General features: G+C 33.8%; 1 protein-coding gene and 1 non-coding gene across 13 annotated transcripts in view; one reads left to right on the top strand and one right to left on the bottom strand.

The window, feature by feature from the left end:
* The first annotated feature begins 430 nt into the window (after positions 1-430).
* Positions 431-20,938, top strand: part of Rfx3 (regulatory factor X3) — a 300,010-nt gene continuing 279,502 nt past the window's right edge. For 3 of the 12 annotated variants that reach the window (XM_040285704.2, XM_078047591.1, XM_078047590.1), the window contains exon 1: positions 431-876. Coding sequence is in view for 4 of the 12 variants with exons in the window: in XM_078047593.1 (XP_077903719.1) it covers positions 2,128-2,149 (22 nt within the window). In the remaining 8 variants the exon portion in view is untranslated. Of the gene's footprint in view, positions 877-903; positions 1,254-1,703; positions 2,150-20,938 lie in introns of those variants that run through there. The other 9 variants (XR_013438109.1, XM_078047592.1, XM_078047594.1 and 6 more) reach the window with 7 other exon arrangements.
* Positions 9,417-9,520, bottom strand: LOC120890116 (U6 spliceosomal RNA). Its single transcript, XR_005734367.1, has one exon. It is a non-coding gene; the product is annotated as a U6 spliceosomal RNA (small nuclear RNA).

The raw sequence follows: 20,938 nt of genomic DNA, 5'->3' as shown, positions 1-20,938 counted from the left end.
GGAGTAGAATAGGGCGCAGACAACAGAAAGGAAAGGGCAGCTCGGACCCTCCAGTCCAACGAGGGACCCAAAGAATCTAGTAAAGGGATAAGCCAGGAGGCAAACACTACCAGTAACACCGCTGGCGATTCACGTACGAAGCAGTGCCACATCCGGGCCCTCCGCCGAGCCCGCCCCGGAAATGATGTTTGTGTGTGTGGGGGGGGGTCGAAGGCCGTTCTTCAAAGTGGATGCTTCCCCCGCCATAGCTCGTCTCCTCACAAAGTGCCTGGGATCGCTCTTACTATTCTCATCCCTGGTTTAGCCATTACCCTCTCATGGCTCTGGGGCTTCTCTGCACAAAGCTGGCTGCGGTGACCGACAATTCTTTCTTTACAGAAAGTATTCCTCGCATTCTAACTCTAAAGTCTCCTCGGCTTGACCAAATCGTGTAGTAGCGTTCGTCCGAGAGGACTTTTAGTGACGGCAGGCCTGGCCAAGCCTAAGCGCACTTCTTCGGAGTCCCTAAATCAGAATCCCGTGCTCTGGGCCATCCCTCCGCCCGCCCGGGTTCGGAGCCTTGTCAGTCAGGGTGGTGAGCCCGCCCCTTCCGGCGACTCCGCCGGCCCGCCTCCTCCCCTCTTCCCTCCCCCACCCCTCCCCTAGCGAGTGTCTCCCTCTCCCTCTCGCTCCCTCTCTCTCTCCCTCTCTCTCTCTTTTGTGAGTTATAGCAACCGTTGCCTTGTGAATCAAGCGCCATAGTCACCGTAGTCCTGGCGACTGTTACCCATCAACAACAACTACTCCTCTCCTCCTCCTCCTCCTCTTCCTCCTCCTCCTCCCCACCACCACCATCTCCATCACCCACCAACAACACCACAATAATCCACAGCCAAGGTGAATATTCTTCGGTCTCTACATGTGTGTGGGAGCGTGTGGATGCGTGTGAACGCGTGTGTCCGTGCGTGTGTGTGTTCGTGTGTGCGAGCGGAGCGTGGCTGTGCGGGGTCTCACTCCTGACACCCGGCTGCTGCTGCGGCGCGGCAGCCGAGGGGCTCTGTCCCCGGCTTGTTTACAATGGACCCTGCGCGCCGCGGCGGGGTCGGGGGTGTGGGCGCCGCGCCGCCCGCTGGCCCTCCCCGGCCCTCGGCGGCCGCACTTCAGGGATGGAGCGGGAGCGCGGGGGGCTGAGAGCCGAGCGGGAGAGGGAGCCACAGTTTTCCGATGCCGATGCTGGATCTTTCCCTTAGGTCTGGTGAGAGGAGGAGGGTCAGGTGAAGAGATAAGGGATTTTTTTTGCCCCCGTTCTTTTTCAAAGCTGCTTGTTTCCTTTTTCTTTGAAAACCGAAATAGATAACAATGTGCGGCCGGGTGGGGGGACCCAAGAGGGGGTGTTTTGTTGTTGTTGTTGTTCACTTGTGGGGCCTTGTTATGGGTTTTGTTATTTTTATCCTCATACATCCGTGAACTTTTCCCACCGCCTATTCCCTTCATTTTTGCCCCTCTTTGCTTGGTGCTAAATGATTAGCTGCTCTTCTTTGACCATCATCAGCTTCATGGTTTTCTTTTTTCTTTTAAAATTGTATTTTCTTTGTGCTGCAAACAGTCTTAATATCCATTCAGCACTCTTCCCTCCCCCCCCCTCCCGCCCCAACCCCTTGCACATACATTGAAACCCGGGGCCTCTTCGCTGGGCTCTCTGTTGCACAGGGAAAGAGATTTTTTTTTTTTTTTTTTAAAGTCTGTCTCTGTCTCTTTTGGTGTGTGTGTGTGTGTGTGTGTGAGTGTGTGTGTTTGTGTGTGTGCCGCGCGCTTGCTTGTGATTTAAACCGGATGCAGGGTATCTGTTGTACTTGGGTTAGTAGTTATTGACAGTGCTTTATCCTTCTTGTAGAGATGGGAGGGAGTAGTAGTGAGGTTCCATTTCACTTTGATGAACCTCCCCTCCCCACAGTGGAGTGTTAACAATTTTCATTGTGGTTATGAGACTTCGTGTGTGATGAACAGGGAAAGGACACAAGGAAGCTTTGAGAACTCACTTCACAATGTTATTTGTGACAGTTATGGTACTTTAAGAGGTTTTTTTTTTTTTTTTCATCATTTCCCTTTGAGAGTTGAAATTGAAGTCAAGTTGTTCATAAAGAATGCATGAAGCTTCTCAACTTGAAACGTGTGTATATTTCACTTTCTTTGTGGTTGTTAAGATCTAGGCATGTGTGTACTTAACATATATTTTTTATTTACTTTTTAATTTTCTTTGGACAGTGAACTTAAACCTGCTAGGAAGAGGGAACTTCTTTTTTTTTCCCCAAGAAAATGTTTTTCTCTGCAGATTTGAGTACTTCTCAGTCCTCAAGTAGTAGGGTTCTTGATTAAAGCTAACCTGGTTTTACAGATCTCTTAATTTTGTTCATTTTTCAGTCTAATTTTTAATTGATTATCAGTCAAAAGTATTGTAAATAAATGTATACTAAAACAGATATAATGTACTATTATAGTTGCACATATTGTAATTTCAATTTAGATTTTAAAATACTTATTTAAACAGTATTCTTTGTAACAGCAAACATATATTGATTAACTGACAGCAGCCTGTGAATAATATGACAGCATTAATTATTGAGATTGTCAATGAGCAGGTTGGGTAATTATAATGCTATTTAGGCTAATATTTTAAAATAGGAGTTAGGGGTTTAATAAAACTTCCTTTTTCGTTTTCTTGTGATTCCTATTTTAAATGCAGATGATATTTTATTGGAAAGGAAGTTTTCTTCAGCACTCACATCTCTTTCTAATCATCCCCTCCCCAACCTAAATTCCATGAAAATTTCTCTGACTAACTTGTATTTTTTTTTTCTGTTCAGATGAGTGTCAAATGCCTGAACACTTTTGGATGGTGAAGCTCCTGGGTCCTATAAACTGTCTCTGAAGTTAATAGGAGTTTTGCTGTCTTGGGATAGTTTTAGATCTTATGCCATTTACATAAGTTTCAGTCAAGTAGATTATATATATTCTACAATGTTATATTTAGTATTTTTATTTGCAGTGTCTAAAAACATTTTGAGGCATTTTACTTGTGTGTTTTAGATTTTCTAAAATTTAAATTTAGGTTCACAAACTGATTTGAAAGCAGAGTTTAAATTGAATTTGACTTCTTAACCAATTTTAAAGCATGCATGTGATATAAAAGTTGCTGTTAGAGATACTTAGGGCTCAAGTAAATGAAAATTATTCATATGGATTGGTTAAATAATAATCATAAATAGTAACAAAACAAATGACATTTAAAATTAAATACAGAGGTAAATATTCAGCATTTAGTTCATTCTTTCTGTAATATTTTTCCTAGAAGAGTGTATGTTATGTGTTGGTATTGCTTTCAGTTTTTAGACTATCAGAAATCTGTGAAAGTAATCATGCTTTCAAACTATATTCACTAGTAACTTTGAGTAGCTAAATACCGTTTATTTTATATTATAATGCTTTTCAGTCTTTTTGTATTGTTTTTCCTATGAATTATATTAAAACATATAGGACATAGGCATAGTAAATTTACATGTATGTAGTAAACTAATAATGTATTCCTAGAAGTTTGTATCGTTTTACAACGTTTTCATTATATAGAGGTAGTTGTGCCTGATTTCTGAAATACTGTATTATTCTTCAGTATTCAAATAGTCTTGTACTCTACTTAGGTACTCAATTAAAAGGTTTATAGTTTAAAAGCTTGAAATTCTTTAACCTTAAATAATTTTTTTAACCTTTAACAAATTTATGGTAATTTTTTTAACCATTAAAAAATAACAAAAAACCGAATGAATCCTAAGATAGTTGCCATGCACTATTTGAATGATAAGGTTACTTTTGGGTGATGTTTTTCATTATTCTGGAGAAAGTTGGTATTATGTATGCATTTCTCTAAACTTCCAACTCAGGAATAATAAGTATCACTGTATTTTCAAACTGTAGGTGGTACATAATTTTGCTTTTCAGATTTTAAATTATGTGTATGTTTGTGTATATTTTTAAAGGATGGGTGTCAGGTGTGTAGTAAGAGTTAATTTTTTCCCCCCTGATCTGAGCAGTCTAATAGGATTGTTACTTTGTTGTTAATACCTACACTGAGAATATAAGAAATGAAAATACTAAATAAGTAGACTTTTTAAATGATGAATATGCTGGTTGTTTATTCTTTTATGTTGAGCATCTGACTAAATATCCTTTGTTCTCAGTTACTTTATAAAAATAGTTTGCTTAAGTAAATCATTTGCCTTTAACTCTTTGGATATTCTAGTAGCTACCACAAAATGGCTTATAAATTCCTTGTTGTTCACAGGTGCATAGCGTTCCCATATTTTGGAAATCCAAGATAAGTAGATTTGACTAAATCTAGTGTGTTAAGAGACAGATGGCTGCTTTAAACAGGTGTCACTTTCATTTTTTTACTGCATTGTGTTGGGACTTCCACAGGGGTTCACAAAAGGGCTGTCTAAAGCAGGTGGCATCCTTTGCTTTTGTCTTTGCTTAGATATTTTAGAGTTAATTATTTTCCTAGGAAGAGGTTTTTTTTTTTTTTTAAGTAAAATTTTTGTACTGTCCTCTTTGAACTACTGAAGATTGGTCATAGCTCATGTCTAAGTATCCCTGTATTTTCAAGCTGTAGAACTTGTAGATGCTTTTATAAACTATTTATCAATTTTTACAAATAATGACAAATTCTCTTTGAATCCAGAAAAAGAATGTGGAAGCTCCTTACACATTCAAAGGTCAAATTTATCTGAAGCAAAAGGATTTGACTAAAGTGAAATTTGGTTAACATGATAAGTCAATTTTAACCATTTCATACTTAGAATAATTTTTTTGGATGATGTTATTTTAATTTGAGCGATATGTTTTAGAAACAGATTTTTTTTGTTAGTTTCATATTTTAAAACAAAAATTTTCCTGACCTATTTTAGTTGCTGCTATAAAATTTGTAGAGTTCTTTTAAAATGAAAATTGTTTTAAGCATTAGAGTTTAAAAATATATGCTGGAGTAAATAAAAGAGTATCAACCTATTGATTTCTAAGGTTTATTTTTACTCTGTGATTCCATCGCTTTTTTTTTGTAGGAATTTTGCACATCTTATAACAGATGCACCAGAGGGTGCTGTGCTGTTATCAATATTAGATTATTATAACTAAAAATGTGAAATGATTAGCCCTTTTATTTAAAGAAAAAATTTTAATTACCTGTGTATTCAAATACATAGTCTTATTTCTGTGGAGTTTAAAATTTAATGTACTGTCTCATTGGCACTTTTATATTGAAGTGTGTGTATTATTGCAACATATAGCATACTAAAGTTGAAATCTTTGATGTAGTCAATGTCATCAGTAGTCCTTATAAATTAAAATATATGCAGATTTTTGAATATCAAAAATTTATTTTAACTTGAGAAAAACATAACCTGGTGTTTTGGTTTTCTAGAATTTGATATTGCTGCCACATATCAGTATATTACATGTTCTTATAACACTTTTATATAGCATAATTAGTGATAGGCTTTCATGGCATATTGTTCAGAAATATACCTGAAAAGTATGAATGTTTATGGTGGCTAAGTAAAGGCAAATATGGTGGTTATCATGCTTAATAATCAACAATAATAATATAAAAAAATATCTATATAAATCAGTTCCTGCTTTATGCTGTTGGAGTAGTCTGGCTTGGTTTTTTTTTTTTGTAAGTATTGATTTTATTTTTTAAATACATGACGGCGGGATGCATTACAATTCTTATTACACATATAGATCTGGCTTGGTTTTTTAATTCTGCTTATTATCAGCAAAGTTTTAGATTCTCTGCCTATTCTGTGTCTTATACTTCTAAAGTAGGAACAATTTTCTGTATCTGGAGAGATTTTTTTTAGAGCTGTTGAATCTGGTATTTTGGGCTGCTTCTTGCACATCAGTTCTTTTCACAACAATATACTCTGAAAGGTGAATACTGACACAGTGGTGTCTTCCCCAAGTAAACTTTGAAAGGTAAAGATTCATTAAAGGAACTTTTAATTCTTGATCATGGATGTATTCCACATTAAACTATAATCAGCTAATGGTGATAATTTTAAAAAGTAACTTTATAAAGTATAACAATTTATGTGGTGGAATGTGTCAAAGAATATAAAAAGTCACTAGAGAGTAACAATATTTTTAAATACTGGTCTTAACTAAAGAAGGTTAGGCATTTTTTCTGTAAAAAAAATATAGTCCCACAGTTTACTAGTTAGTCAATGACACCGTGATTTTTAAAAGTATATGACAAATTGTATTGTTTAGAAATCTTTATATTTGAAGTTTTGGGTTTCATATCAAAGTACAGCATGTACATCATTAAAATGATCAGTTATAAAACTGCGTTGTATTTAGAGTATCAATACAAAAATGCATTGGTTTGAGTATATTAAAGGCTAAGAACACAGGCTTGGAGTCAGATTTCAGATAATCTTATTAGCTGTATGACCTGGGACAAGTTATTTGCCTTCACTTAGCCTCAGTTTTCTCATTTGAAAGATAGGGTAAATCTTAGGGTTTTTGTGAAAATTAAAAGATAATTTATGTAATGTAGGTTAGTTAGTCTTTGTTGTGAAATACCTGTTGGTTATTTTTATTAGGAAATGTTTAGATACCTATTGTAACCTTTTTGCTACTTAGTTATCATTTGAACATGATCCTTGGTGACCATTTATTTTCTAATGTGGCTGAAGTTCTGAAAGACTTTGTCCACTAGTCCAAGTCCAAGTTATTAAGTAATTATTCTTTTTTCTCTCCTTTTAAAAATAAAACAAGACCATGAAGATATCTTTCAGTCACAGGTTTGGATTGCCATTTGGTAATCAGTCTTGTTACCACATTGAATTAAAAGAATGTTAGTCCAAAATTATGTTTTAGTTTTACTCTGCAGCCATATTATAGTGGGGCTCCTTCTACTACATTTACATAATTCTACTGGTCTAGGGATTTCAGATTAAGAACTAATGATGTAACATTTCATTGTGTCTTACACTTCCCATTGTCCATTTCATTATCCTATTTAGATTTTCCTCTTCACGTTTCACGTGAATTTGTTTGAGTTCATTTTGAGCCTTATTTATAAACTTCATATTAAATCTAGTCATTACTATATAATAGGATATTCTGGTCAATTTTATAAAGATGAGTTGTTCAAGGAATTATTCTGCAGGTCTATAACATATTGCTTATTATTGTTATTTACTGAGGGTATGAAATGTATGAAGTCAGCTCTGGTCTTCCTATAACAATAAGGAATTTTGGAATTAATTTGCTAACTCCTATCTTAGATTGTAAAGTAATCTTTGAACATTATCCAGAATAATATATGAAATTACAGAGGGGAAATGTCTTCTCTGGCTTCCTTTCTTTGGATGTTAGAAATGTTTAACGTTTTGAAGTTGGAAGCTAAATATAAAGTTGCTGTTTGGTAATATGATACATTTTTATTCTTTTGAGCAATTTGATTAAGAATGAAATGTTTTTCTTATTTTAGAGTGATTTAAATGGTTTTAATCTTTGTCAAAGTAGAAAAATTATGATTAACACATTCCATCTGAAAAATTTGTCTGATAGTCATTTTTTCCCCCAAAGTATTGTATATTGTACCAACTTTTTGTTTGCCTTTCATTTTACCTGCTCCTCTCTTCCCCCATCTTGTGTTTAATTAATTATATGACCCCCCTTTATGTTATTTTTATAATTAGCCCCATCACATAAATGAGACTTACTCTCAACTCAGCCATCTCCTCTGCTTGTGAATTTGACACATTTTAAAGAAACTTTTCAAAAAAGTCTAGGAAATAGGGCTTTACATGGGAAGATTATTTTCAGTCATCTATTATTTTCTTACAATATTCATCTGACTACTCTCTTTAACAAATATATAACCTTATTTCACTAATGATGTACCTAAGTGTAGTTTTTTTTTTAAGAGTGAGAGAGGGGGGGAGAGAGAGAGAGAGAGAGAGAGAGAGAATTTTTTAATATTTATTTTTTAGTTCTCGGCGGACACAACATCTTTGTTGGCATGTGGTGCTGAGGATCAAACCCGGGCCGCACGCATTCCAGGCGAGCTACCGCTTGAGCCACAACCCCAGCCCCCTAAGTGTAGTTTTGATTCAGAATTCTCCCTCATCATGAGTTTGTTCTTACCTCTAGCTAAGTATTTTAGGGTTAATCTCTAGTTCAGTCTCTAATTTGCACAGTCACATATGCCTGTCTGTTGCTGACTTTTTTAACTCCTGGATTCTTTCTCATTTAGAAATACCCAGTCAGTACAACTTGTCTTTATTTTATATTGCTTGGACAAGGAGTCCCAGAGGTTCTTCATGTTTCCTGTTTAGGAAAAAATAGGTATGGGATAATAGGAACTGAATCAGTGATAAGAGAGTAAGAAAAATTAAGTATATTAGTTGGTGAGAGGAGACAGATAAATTAAATGAGAGACAGTGACTAGGTGAGAAATTAAGGACTTCAAAAGTACCAGCAAAATAAGTATAAAGAGGAGACAACAAAAGTACTCAGTTTGCCCCTAATTGTGAAACCTTAGCCTAGTCACTGAAATTCTGTAGGTCTCAGCCTTTCCATCTGTAAAATGAAACAGTAGGACTTTGTAATCTCCAAAGCTATTTCCAACACTAATAGTTTCTGATTCCATGCCAAAATTGGCACTGGGAAAAGGAAGCATGCCAATATCATAGAGCCAGGAATTGGTGATTGCTTTACCTATGTTCTGAAAGGCTAGCATGTTGCTTGCCCTTGCTGCTTCTAATAACAACAACAAAGAAATAAAACTCTAAACCTGACACTAGGATAATGACCATACCTATGGCAAAGTGTCAGAAGGTTCTACCATTTCATTGGTTCTAGTAGAGAGGATGGCCAAGTGCCCTGATTTGCTCACCCACGTAGGAATTATCTGAGCCTCACAGCTTGAGTTCCTGCTGGAGCCAGCTTCACTATGTATGTGTGCCAGACAAGTGTCTGACAGTTGGGGCTCCTGCCTGTTGCTCACCACTGAGTTATTTAAAACTGGACATAATTTCACAAGAATGTGGATAGATGAGAGAGAGTTACGGACAGACCAGAAGCACTAGAAAGTAATTTAGGTTTCTGTTGATTTCATTTTTTACATTTCTCTATTTATAAAATCCTTGACTTTTTCATCCCCCCTCCCCTCCCCCCAATACTATTCAACTGGTGTTTGAAATGAGCTCAAATCCTGTCAAGGTCTGGGCAAGTTCAGATACTCTTTGGACTACTTTGAAGCCCTGGTCTGGAAGCATTGCCATCATCCCCACTAGTCTTCTCTTATATTTCTACACTAGTAATAATTATTACTTTTATTTTGAATATGGCTTGTACTTAGATAATTTTTTTTTTTATAAATGGAATGCTTCACAAATTTGCATGTTATTCTTGTGTTGGGGCCATGATAATCTCTGTACCATTCCAATTTTAGTGTATGTGCTGTGGAAGTGAGCATGATAACCATTCTTTTAATTCAGATTTGGTATCAGAAAAACTGTTATGTCTTTTGGTTAAGTCATCTGCATTTTCATAAAATTTTAATGTGGTAAATAGATGTCAGGATTTTTAGAGCAGGACTAGCTAAGAACAGAAGCATTTTTGCTTAATTCAGGAAAAGTCACATATTCTACTATACCTCAATTCTTTTGCCAGCCTAATAGGGAAGTGAATGAAAGATTAAGAAACTCTAATTACTATTATTATTAAGTTAAATTTTTTTAGTTGTTAATGAACCTTTATTTTATCTATCTATCTTATCTATCTATCTATTTATTTATATGTGGTGCTAAGAATTGAACCCAGTGCCTCACTAGTGCTAGGCAAGTGCTCTACCCCTGAGCTACAACCCCAGCCCCATTATTATAATTTTTAAAAATTATTTTTGAGTGCTATTTTTAATTGGTTAATGTAAAAACATTCAAGTTTCTGAACTACATTCAGATTTGTATGCTTAATAGCATATGTTTATTTCAATATAACCATCATCCTTAGAATGCATCTGGTTCTCTTAATTTTCAGTCATTTAGTGTACCTTAATTTGCAAAACCATCTTAGAGTTGCATATTACTTGACTTGGGAGTTAAGTTTCTTTCTTCCATACTTTAGTTATGGAATAATGGGAGATGTTGCTATAGTAGAGTGGGAAGAAGCAGATAATATTTAAAAATCATATCCTATTTTTCTTATTGATACCAGTGCCTTATATATTCTTCCCAGTTCATTTTCCTGGATTGTGACGTTTTGGTGGGGTTAGGACTCCAGATAGGCATTGTGAAGTAATTCAGAAAATCCACAATCTTTTCCAAATTTCTTCTCTTTTCTGCTAGACTATTGTACTGAGAACATATATTTTTTGTGAGAGTAGGCATTTTATTACTTTAATAAAATACTTATTACATTATTAAATTATTACTTCTAAAGTTTGAGTGTATTTCTACTTAGTGGTTCCTTTTCTTCTACACATTGAATATATCTGTAAATGTCTGTTCATTAGGATATTAGTGTATATAAAACAATATCTTTCTCTTTTAAGGAGGCTGTATTGTGATTTAGTCATGCACAGATTCAGATAGGTAGGAATAAAATAACGAAATAATGAGAAAAACTAGTTCATGCATTAAATGATTCCTTAAATCTTTCTCTTAAAATTTTGCTGTAGATAGGTGATTTTGTGGTATAATTTTTGAAATAAAACCTAGGTTTTTCTTCTGGTACTGGTGTTGACATTTTAAATAACCCAAGAGTATATCTGTAACAACAGGCTTTTACTGATTGGCATCTGATTATATCTGATAACGATCTAAGAGAGGAGTTTTGATGAAGTGTCAGCTTAAGGGTCATTAATAAAAAAACATAAGTAACTAATAATCTGGAAATCACTTCTAAAGCTTTAAATGTGTAACATGTATTTGACTGTGCCTCGTGAGAACCCAACATGAAAAATTTATACACAGAGACTAGATAAACTTAGATTCTTTGTTTTACAACTTGATTATACTGAATGCTTCTAAAAAGGGTGTTTAAAAATGCTTTACATTTTTATGGTATACTTATAACATGGAATTTAGCTTAAAACTGTTTGTATATATGAGTGTTTATGTGTGTACACTTTTAGAAAGTAATTTTAATGATATATGGCTTAGTGCTGTAGAACTTACCGGTACCTTTTTGTTTTTTGCTTACTGGTTTTTGAATTATATATCTTGGAATAGTATTTGGGACATTTAACATTTACCTCAGTGCTATTTTCTGGAGACAAAGAAAATCAGGGGAATGGTTTAAGTTCTTTGAATTACTTTTGTGTGATGTTAGAAATAGTTTTTAATAGTGCCTCACATTACCTGATGAGTTTTAGAGGTATTTTTAGTTCATAAAGGCCATGAATGTTGAATTGAATTAAATTATAGTTAAAGACAAAAAAATGTAATTAATTTAAATTATAGTAGGATAAAATATTGTGCTGCTGGATCAACATTTGATCTCTTCCTTTATTTTTTAGAAGTCTGCTGAGTTTTGAAATTTAAAACCTTTAAATAATATTGAATGGGTAAAGCTATATAATAGATGTGGATTTATATTTCAGCAAAGGTATAAGAACCATAAGGCTTTGAAGTGAGGAGAGATTTTTAAAAATCTTTGAACTTGGAAAGAGATGTATTTTAATATTTTAACTGGGTTAGGATTGCCTGAGCACATTTGAGTTTGAGAGGAATGCAAGTGACCATGGACTGGAGATAAAGATCAGAGTAATTTGTGAGAGAAGGTCATATTAGCGACCCTGATATTCTACTCACCTCCAGCCTGCTGCCCTGGATAAAATTAGAAGTAATTATTTTTGTTGCATGACATAAGCCTATAAAATTATGTTTTTGTTTATTTCAATTGCTGTGTGGAATTTCCCAAATATGTATTTTATGTGATCTTTGGAAATTCCAGCTTACCTTTTGGGTTACAAACCTTAGAAATAATGCCAATAGATGGCACATTACCTAGAACACCAGCTTAATCTGAAAGACTGAGGTAAAAATGAAGGTAAATGGGAGCGGGATTGTGAAATTCAAAACATTAGAATGTGAACAGTTGCTAGTACAATGTAAAGAAAAAGAAGGATCATATCAGGGCCCACATGTGAATCCTGGTTTGCTATATTCAACATATCTAATAATAATGTAGCTATTACTGACAATATTTATAGAATTTGTTTCAAAAATATTATAGCAAAGGTCTAAGAAATAGCTGGATATATCACTATATAAGTTTTTTTGTTTAATATTAGTTTTAATACAGCTTTAAATTTGATTAATTAAATGATTTACATCAATGTGTTTTTAGTACCAATTCTTTTTTACATTAATATTATCAACATTTAGAAATACTGAAATGGCTTAGATACCCATTGGTTCTAAAGGAGGATTTTGAAAGAAAAGATAGACAATGGGGTATTAGATGCAAAATTGCATATTCTCAGGTATGTGGACATATTTTTTAAGATTTCAAATTGTGGAAGACTTCAGAAATGATAGATGGTATCCTTGGGAATCTGCAAGAATAAAAAAGAAAATGGAGTTGGTTGAAATTAATAGAGAATTTGGAAATTAAAAACAAGGTGATTAGATGGTAAACCATTCTAAATGGGGAAATAATTTGAATTAGCAATTGTTTTTGTTGGTGGTGTTTTTTTTTTTTTTTTTGGTACTGGGGCTTTAACCCAGGGGCATTTACCACTGGGCTATATTCCCAACCTTTTCATTTTGTTTCAGGGTCTCACTAAGTTCTGGGGCTGGTTTCAAACCTGTGATCCTCCTACCTTAGCTTCCTGAATAGCTGGGATTACAGGTGTGCTCCACCACATCAGAAGAACCATCAGTTTTTAACCGTATTACGATTTTAAATAGTGGAAGTGGAGGAAAAGATTATGCTTGGTTTTTTTTAGCATTTTCTTCTTTTTTAAATTAATTTTTAAAAATTTATATGACAGCGTAATGCATTACAATTCTTATTACACATAAAGCACAGGTTTTCATATCTCTGGTTGTATACAAAGTATATTCACACCAATTCATGTCTTCATACATGTATTTTAGATAATATTGTTCATCACATTCCACTATCATTTCTAACCCCATGTTTCTACCATTCCCTTTCCACCCCTCTGCCCTATCTAGAGTGCATCTATTCCTCCAGTGCTCCCCCTCTCTACCCCACTATGAATCAGCCTCCTTATATCAGAGAAAACATTCATCATTTGGTTGTTTTTTGGGATTGGCTAACTTCACTTAACATTATCTTCCCGGACTCCATCCATTTACCTGCAAATGCCATGATTTTATACTCTTTTATTGCTGAGTAATATTCCATTGTGTTTACATGGTATATATGCCACTTTTTTTTTTTTTATCCATCCATTCATCTATTGAAGGGCATGGTACCACACTTTTTCTTCTTTTTAATTAGTTGTGAATATTTACAATAAGGTTCTCTGCCCTTTTTTTTGGTACCATGAATTAAATCCAACACCGAACCACATCCCCAACCCTTTTAAAATATTTTATTTAGAGAGAGGGTCTCAAGGAGTTTTTTAGGACCTTACTAAGTTGCTGAGTCTGGCTTTGAACTCACAGACCTCCTGCCTTAGCCTCCCAAACTGCTGGGATTACAGGCATGTGCCATTACACACCTGGAAGGTTCTGGAACCTTTGTCATTTATGGTATGAAGTTTGACTTTCTAGATGATATATATAGAAAAGCATTAAATTGATATGTTGTATCAGGTGTTCTTGTAATTACTATGAAAAAAAATAACAAAATATTTTCATTTGGGATATCTGCTTATCTGATATCTAAAACAGTTTATGTTTGGGAAACCAATATATATTGAAACACTGTATACCATAAAGTACATATTCTTAAAACTTTCTGCATTTTGAAATATTTAAAACTCATATTAAAGTAGAATAGTATCATGAACTGCCATGCACTCATCACATAGATATAAAAATTATTATTTTTTACTGTTCTTAAAGGTATAAAATTTGAAATATTTGTTTATTGAAATAAACTTGAACCCTTCTTGAATTCTGTGTTGCTTTGAAAATTTTTAAATCTTATGTTAAGAACAGATTCAATGTAGACTTAAATTAATGCTTATGTTGAGGGCAAAATATTTAAAAGTGATTATCTTCATATTGTTTCAGCATTAAATTAGGAAGGTTGTTTTCAGTTACTGGTTAAGTCTTTTGTTTAGTAATTTCAGCCTCCTGGTTTTGAAATGTGATAAAAAAGTAGCAAGTACAAGGACAGAAGCTCTTGTTTGCAGGATGCAGAAAGAAAACTGACTTGAGATATACTTCTCAGATGTAAAATGGAATTAATCTTTTGTTTGTCATTGTTTTTACTTCTTTGGGTAGGTTTGGGTAAATAGTTAAAATCATTTTGTAAGTTGATAAAGGAAAAGAGCCTACTGTCTTCTGGTATGTTTTTTTCAAAGTTAGCTGCTCAGTTAGTAGGACATGTTTTAAGTTGTTTATAGTAGACTATAAAGGAAGAGACAAACAAAAGCTAGTGTACTAATAATTTGTAATAGCATTGAAAGCTGTTTAATATTTTCTTATTTATTATCTTCAGTAATGAGGAGATTCTCTAATTTTTTTTATCCTACTGAGGCCAGATAGAAGGAAGCACATTTCTAATTTTAAAGTCTATAGCAAACAACAACAAAAACAAAAAAACACCTTAAACATTGTTTATGTTGAAAACTATTATGATATGAACTAATGTGTATAATAAAATAATAATTAATGGCATTTGAATATACAACACAATGTAGATCTAAATCTCTTGATTAAAAATATTATATTGTTAGAAACTAAATGATAGCATGAAAAAAATAAATACATTAAATAAGGTCTCTATTTTTAATTTGTGTATAACTCTAATTACTAAATTTCTGTGTGATCCAGTGTGCATTAGAAATGTATGTGACATTAGAAGATTTTGTAGCAGTCTTTTAAATATTTCTATTCCAGGATAACTATCCAGACTGAATAATAAAGTGATGTGCAATAACTAAAACTATGCTCTAATTAAATGATTTTATCCCATAACTAACTACCTTTTCTTTTCTCAAAGGGCTATATTTAATTCTTTTTGCCATTAGGAAATACCTATGCTAAGTGATCCTGGATATTAGATTTTCATGCTTTTCAGAAGTAGATGGAAGACGTAGTATAAGAAGAAAGCACCAGTACAATGTTTAATGAGTCAGAATTGAACCAAACATAAATGTAACCCTGCAAAAAAAAATCATTAAATATATATGCTAATTTCAGTAATATTTGTAGTACATTTTGTTATGAATGTAATGCAATATCAATTTCAACATTATAACAATTTTCTATGCTTTCAGATTCCTTATACTTAAAATCAAAATCAAATTGTTATTTTTCTTTCTTTCCTTTTTTTTTTGTAGCAGGGATGGAACCTAGGGGTGCTTTACCACTGAGCTACATCTCCAATTCTTGTTTTTTATTTTGAGACAGGGTCTTGCTAGCTTGCTGAGGCTGGCCTTGAATTTGTGATTCTCCGGCCTCAGCTTCCTCAGTTGCTAGGATTATAGGCATGTGCCACTGCAACTTGTTTATTTGGCTTTTTAAAAGATATAGTTTTCTAGTTGTAGATGGACATAACTTTAATTATTTATTTATTTTATGTGGTGCTGAGGATTGAACCCAATGCCTCACACGTGCTAGGTGAGCACTTCACTACTGAGCCACAAGCCAGCCCATGCTTATTTGGTTTTTTATTGTTTTATATTTTATGTAGTATTTTCTGTGCTTTTAGATATCTCATACTTAAATTCAAAGTATAATTTTATTTGGCATTTTATTATTTTATGTTTCATGTAGTATCAATAAAAGCACAGGTACCAGGCTCAGTGGCACCGCCTGTAGTTCCAGTGACATGAGAGACTGAGGAAGGAGTATACAAGTTCAGAAGTGGCCTCATTAACTTATCGAGTCCATGTCTCAAAAAATGAAAAGGAATGAGAATATGGCTCTGTGGCTAAGCTCCTGTGGGTTTAATCTCCAGTACCAATAATGCCAAGAATAAACAAAGAAGAACAAACCACAGGCAATTTTTATTCTAGCATTTAAAGATCATTTTCTTTTAAAATATAACTGCCAGTGTATTTAAATTTGTGATGTCATTAAGATAAATGTAATAATTTATGTTATGTGATAACAATTCTCACATTTCCAACGTGAGAATATTGATCTACTTATTCTATAATAGCAATTTCCTAACAGCAAACAAAGTTTAATAGTCTTGTTAGGAAGAAGACCATCTCTATATGTAAAAGAGCTTTATCCAAGCATTGACCTATGTTTTAGAACTTGACTCTGTTTGCATAGTAGCCAAGCTTTTGGAGCTGGAACCTCAAACCCCCTTTATTGACTGTCTTCATTCCTCAAGGACTCAATTTCAGCCTTTCTTCCTGTCTCTGCTAAACTATTCTATTGCCATTTTCCTTTGTCCCTCTACTATGTCTGGCCCAGCATAGCAGACCAAAAGAAGCAGCCAGAGGGCTATAGTAGAGATTAGACAAGTGAAATGGTCCCTTAGTAGAGTTACACATGCTTTTAAATGGCACAAATATATAGGATTTCAGTAGAGACATAATTAGGGTTTTATTTAACATCAGAGTTTTTAAGTCAGGATGGACTCTGGAGATTGTTTAGTTACTCCTGCCTACCTTCTACTTATTTACATAAGAAAACTGAGGTTAAGTGACTTGAGGTTAAGTGATTCTGATAAATGTTACATATACATTATCAGAGCTGAGGCTGTTGAACCCCAGACTCCTCATTCCTCACTCTGACAAATATCCTTGTCTTTTAGTTAGTGTAAACTCTGCTTAGCATTTAGTACTCAGAATATTTGTTATTTTATCCATAACTTTTTTCATAATTTTTCTAGGAAAAGAAAATTAAAGATTTTAAAAAAATTCTTGTTATTTGTATTTTCCCTTACTGGATATTAATGATGTATACATAACTAATGTATTAGTATAAGTAATTATCAGGTTGACATGTACCTCTTTACTCTTTCTGCCCCTCTTTCCTCCTTCCTTCCTTTCCCTCCTTCCTTCCTTTTGTGGTGGGGGTTGAACCTAGGGCCTTACCCATGGTAAGCATCGGCTCTACCACTGAGTTACTTTCCCAGCCTCTCTTTTCACTTCTTTGATAAAGATAAAGGTGATTCTAAACATTCTGAAGATTGTTATAACAATCCATTTATTAATTTTAAATATGGAAACATTTGTTCCTGTAGGTCATTCACTTGTGGAATAAAAGCAAAGTACTGGCAGCTCATAGAGGTAGGACAAGCTGAGGCTTGCCCTGTTGGGCTTTAAAGGTGTTGCTGCACTCATGAGTGCTCCAGCAGAATGAATATGTGAATGGGCTGCCCTTCATTCCACAGCAATTAGAAGCAATACCAGCAGCCATGCTATTATATGACTTTATTTTCTTAATCTGAATTTTTTTAAAGATATCTTGTTCACTGATAATAGTATGAGACTGTGATAAGAATAAGTAAGAACCAAGATATAGTTTTACTCTTCTCTATTTTAGAATTTAAAGTAAATCAGTGAGCTTAGACTTTAACTTAGTTTTGATATCCTTTCTGTGATAAAGATGAACAATTTGAGTGCTGACATTGTTAATTATTTGAAACAAACCATCTAAGAGACACCAAAACAATGACAATGGAACTTTCAAACAGAATCTGATGTTTTTTTTTGCAGTCTCATTTGTGGTACCAAATCTGAAAGGATACATTTATATAAAACAAGAGTAGGTTTCCTATGGGGGAAACCATTTGTCATTTGCTCTTAACAAGGCAAATCCCCACAGACAAGCCTTCTTGTAAAACTGTTCCCATTGGATTTATCCTCACTTCAATAAAAAAAGGAGATATGATAAACAAAGATATGATGAAATATTAGTTAGTTCTTGCATTTTTGCCTAAAACTTTCTTATTTATAGTTTTAGAAAAATGTAATGTTATTTGATACACATTAGTAGACAGTATATACTCTATTACATTGCTTTTGCTTTTGGTTTATGAAGAAAAACTTTTTTTTTTTTTAAGGGGGAAGGGATCTAAGTAACTTACTTTTTGATATAACTGTATTTCTGATTTGCTGATAAGTGTGCTGGCCCATAAAATAGATCAGAAAATGCATGTATTGAAAGCATAATTCACATGACCAGAAAGTGTTAAAATACTTTAAAGTCTTAAATTGAGGTTTGGATTTAGAGATTAAATTGTTAGAATAAATACTAAATTGTTATTTATTTTGGACATAAAGAGGAAAAATCTCAAATAGGGAATGTGTTCTTACTGTATGAATTTATAAATTTGAGTAATTTTTGCTTAAACTTTAAAAAATATGGCTTAATAGAATCCTTCATAAAAGAGGTTCTTTGGATTTTTACAAATAGGTCAAAAGTCTTGTTTCACTGGATCAGACTGTCAGAATTCTTCATGGCCTATTTGTCAGAATTGTTTAAGAAATATTCAGTGCCATGATGTGCCATAAAACGACTTGACTTTGCTGTTTGGAAAGTTAGTTATGGTCTAATGTCCATTTTCAAACTTTATCATTCTACTCAGTAACTTCCCTTTCCTGACAAGCATGGTTTATGGTATTGTGTATTAGTTAAGAGGCTAAACTCTGAAATGAACAACACCTGAATTTGAATTTCAGCTCTGCTACTTCCTAGTAGTTTAACCTTGAGCAGATTACTTAAACTCCATGAAGTAAGATTAATAAAATAAAACTTAATTGTTTTGAAGATCACATTATATACTGTAGGCAAAAAAACACTGCCTGACACATGTGTGCTCAATAAATGATCATTGCTCTTCATAGCTTGTATGGTTTCCTGAATTATGCCTTGTCATTTATTTTGTCTAAAATTTGGTTCTTACCTTTTTGTTGTGGTGGTAATTGATTTGGGGGTCCTGCATGCTAGACAAGCTTTCTACTACTGAGCTACTTCCCTATTCCTTTTTATTTTTTGCTTTCAGAGAGGGTCTCCTAAGTTGTCCAGGCTGACCTTGAATTTGAGATCCTCCTGCTTCAGTCTCTGATAGCTAGGATTATAGTGGTATACCACCCTGCCTGAGGTTCTCATCCTTTTATTCTACTGAGAACATGTTTTCTACCCTACTTAAACTCCTTTCTTCTAAAGTTAGATTTAGGGCTGGGTGGAAGAGCTGTGGCTTAACGTGCCTGAGGCCCTGCAATCTTCTCTGTGAAAGCAGTGGAGAGTTAAAGTGATCCTTAACTTGATGGGTCACTTAAAATGAGTTTCTTAACTTCTTAGCATACCTGATAGGGGCCTTGGGAATTTGATTAGATTTTTGTTTATTTGCAAATATTTAATCTTTTCAAATTGTTTATAAGCTTCTTAAAGGCAGAAGATTATATAATAGAGTTTTAAATTCAGTCAGAACCTCAAGGTTCTTTTCTGATAGAAGGAAATCCACAATGGATATTTGTCGATTAAGCAAAACCCATTTAACTATAAATTTGCCATTTTTAAAAAAATAGTGATCATTATTGCAAGGCAGTTTTATTACTTCCATTGGATTTATTTGCTTTCTTTTGTTCAAAACATATTAAGTGGTGTGAATTAATGAATTTTGGATATTTTCTCAAATACAGGGTCTTCTAGTGAGCAGTAGCTTTTGGCTGACTTTAGGTCTCTTATGACCTTTTCAAGTGATATTTTGTAACTCACTCTCTATATATGCATTTCACCTATCTATCTGAAATTTTATATTTGCTTGGGCTTTATTTAGTGTTTAAGAAAACTAATTTCTTTGTTTCATAAGTTGGGGGATAGTTTATTAAATCAAGTACCTTCAATTTTAGTTGTGATAGAATTTCCTAATGCTGCTTACAATAGGAAAAACACAGGAGTGTTATTGGAATTTTTCTTTTTTTCTTTTTTCATTTTGTTTAATAATAACTTTAAATTTTTTTCTAATTAGTTCTACATGACAGCAGAATGCATTTTATTTCATTTACACAAATGGAGCACAACTTTTCATTTCTCTGCTTGTACATAGTGTAGAGTTGCCTCAGTTGTGAAATTATACATGTACCTAGTGTAATGATGTTCTCATTCCACCACCTTTCCTACCCCCATGTCCCTTCCCTACCACCCCCCCACCCCTTTGCCCAATCCAAAGAGAACTTTGCTTTTTAGTGGACTATGTTGAATTACCTCAGACCTTTCATGTTTCTCCTTTGCTGCTTAATTTCACTATGCCCACTGGGATGTTAAAAGTGCAACATCACAACTTGAGTTCCAGGGTTGTACCAAGGCAGTTGATTTAAATAATAATAATAATTTAGGAAACTGAAAAAATTTCTGTAGGAAAAAAAGTCTGCAATAATCAGATGTGTTGTTGCATTTGAGATATTTCAATTAAGGTTGAACAATGGAAATATAGGGTTATCTGCTTTGATGTCTACTAGAGAATTTATTTTGGTAAATATTTTTATATAAGACTCATTCATAAATCCATATAGCCCTTTTAAAATTTTATTGTAAAATTTTTAGAAGGAATTAATATTTATAGCAACCTAGGATAGGCACAGCATGCTGCAAATAGCAGAAGTTATAGATAAAGAAATCAATTTGACCACATACAAAATGCCAAATTCTATGAAAAGAAAAATCTAGACTAAAAAACACTTGTCCTAAAGCCAAAGGAAAAACATTCTTGACATATAAAAGATGTTACAAATAAATAAGAAAAATGCCACACTATATCAAAATAAAAGTGAAGGATTAAT

This window comes from Ictidomys tridecemlineatus, chromosome 4 (genome assembly GCF_052094955.1).
Source record: "Ictidomys tridecemlineatus isolate mIctTri1 chromosome 4, mIctTri1.hap1, whole genome shotgun sequence".
In the NCBI taxonomy this organism is placed as follows: domain Eukaryota; kingdom Metazoa; phylum Chordata; class Mammalia; order Rodentia; family Sciuridae; genus Ictidomys; species Ictidomys tridecemlineatus.
Note: the sequence above shows the minus strand (reverse complement) of the source record. Positions and strands in the feature narration are given on the sequence as shown.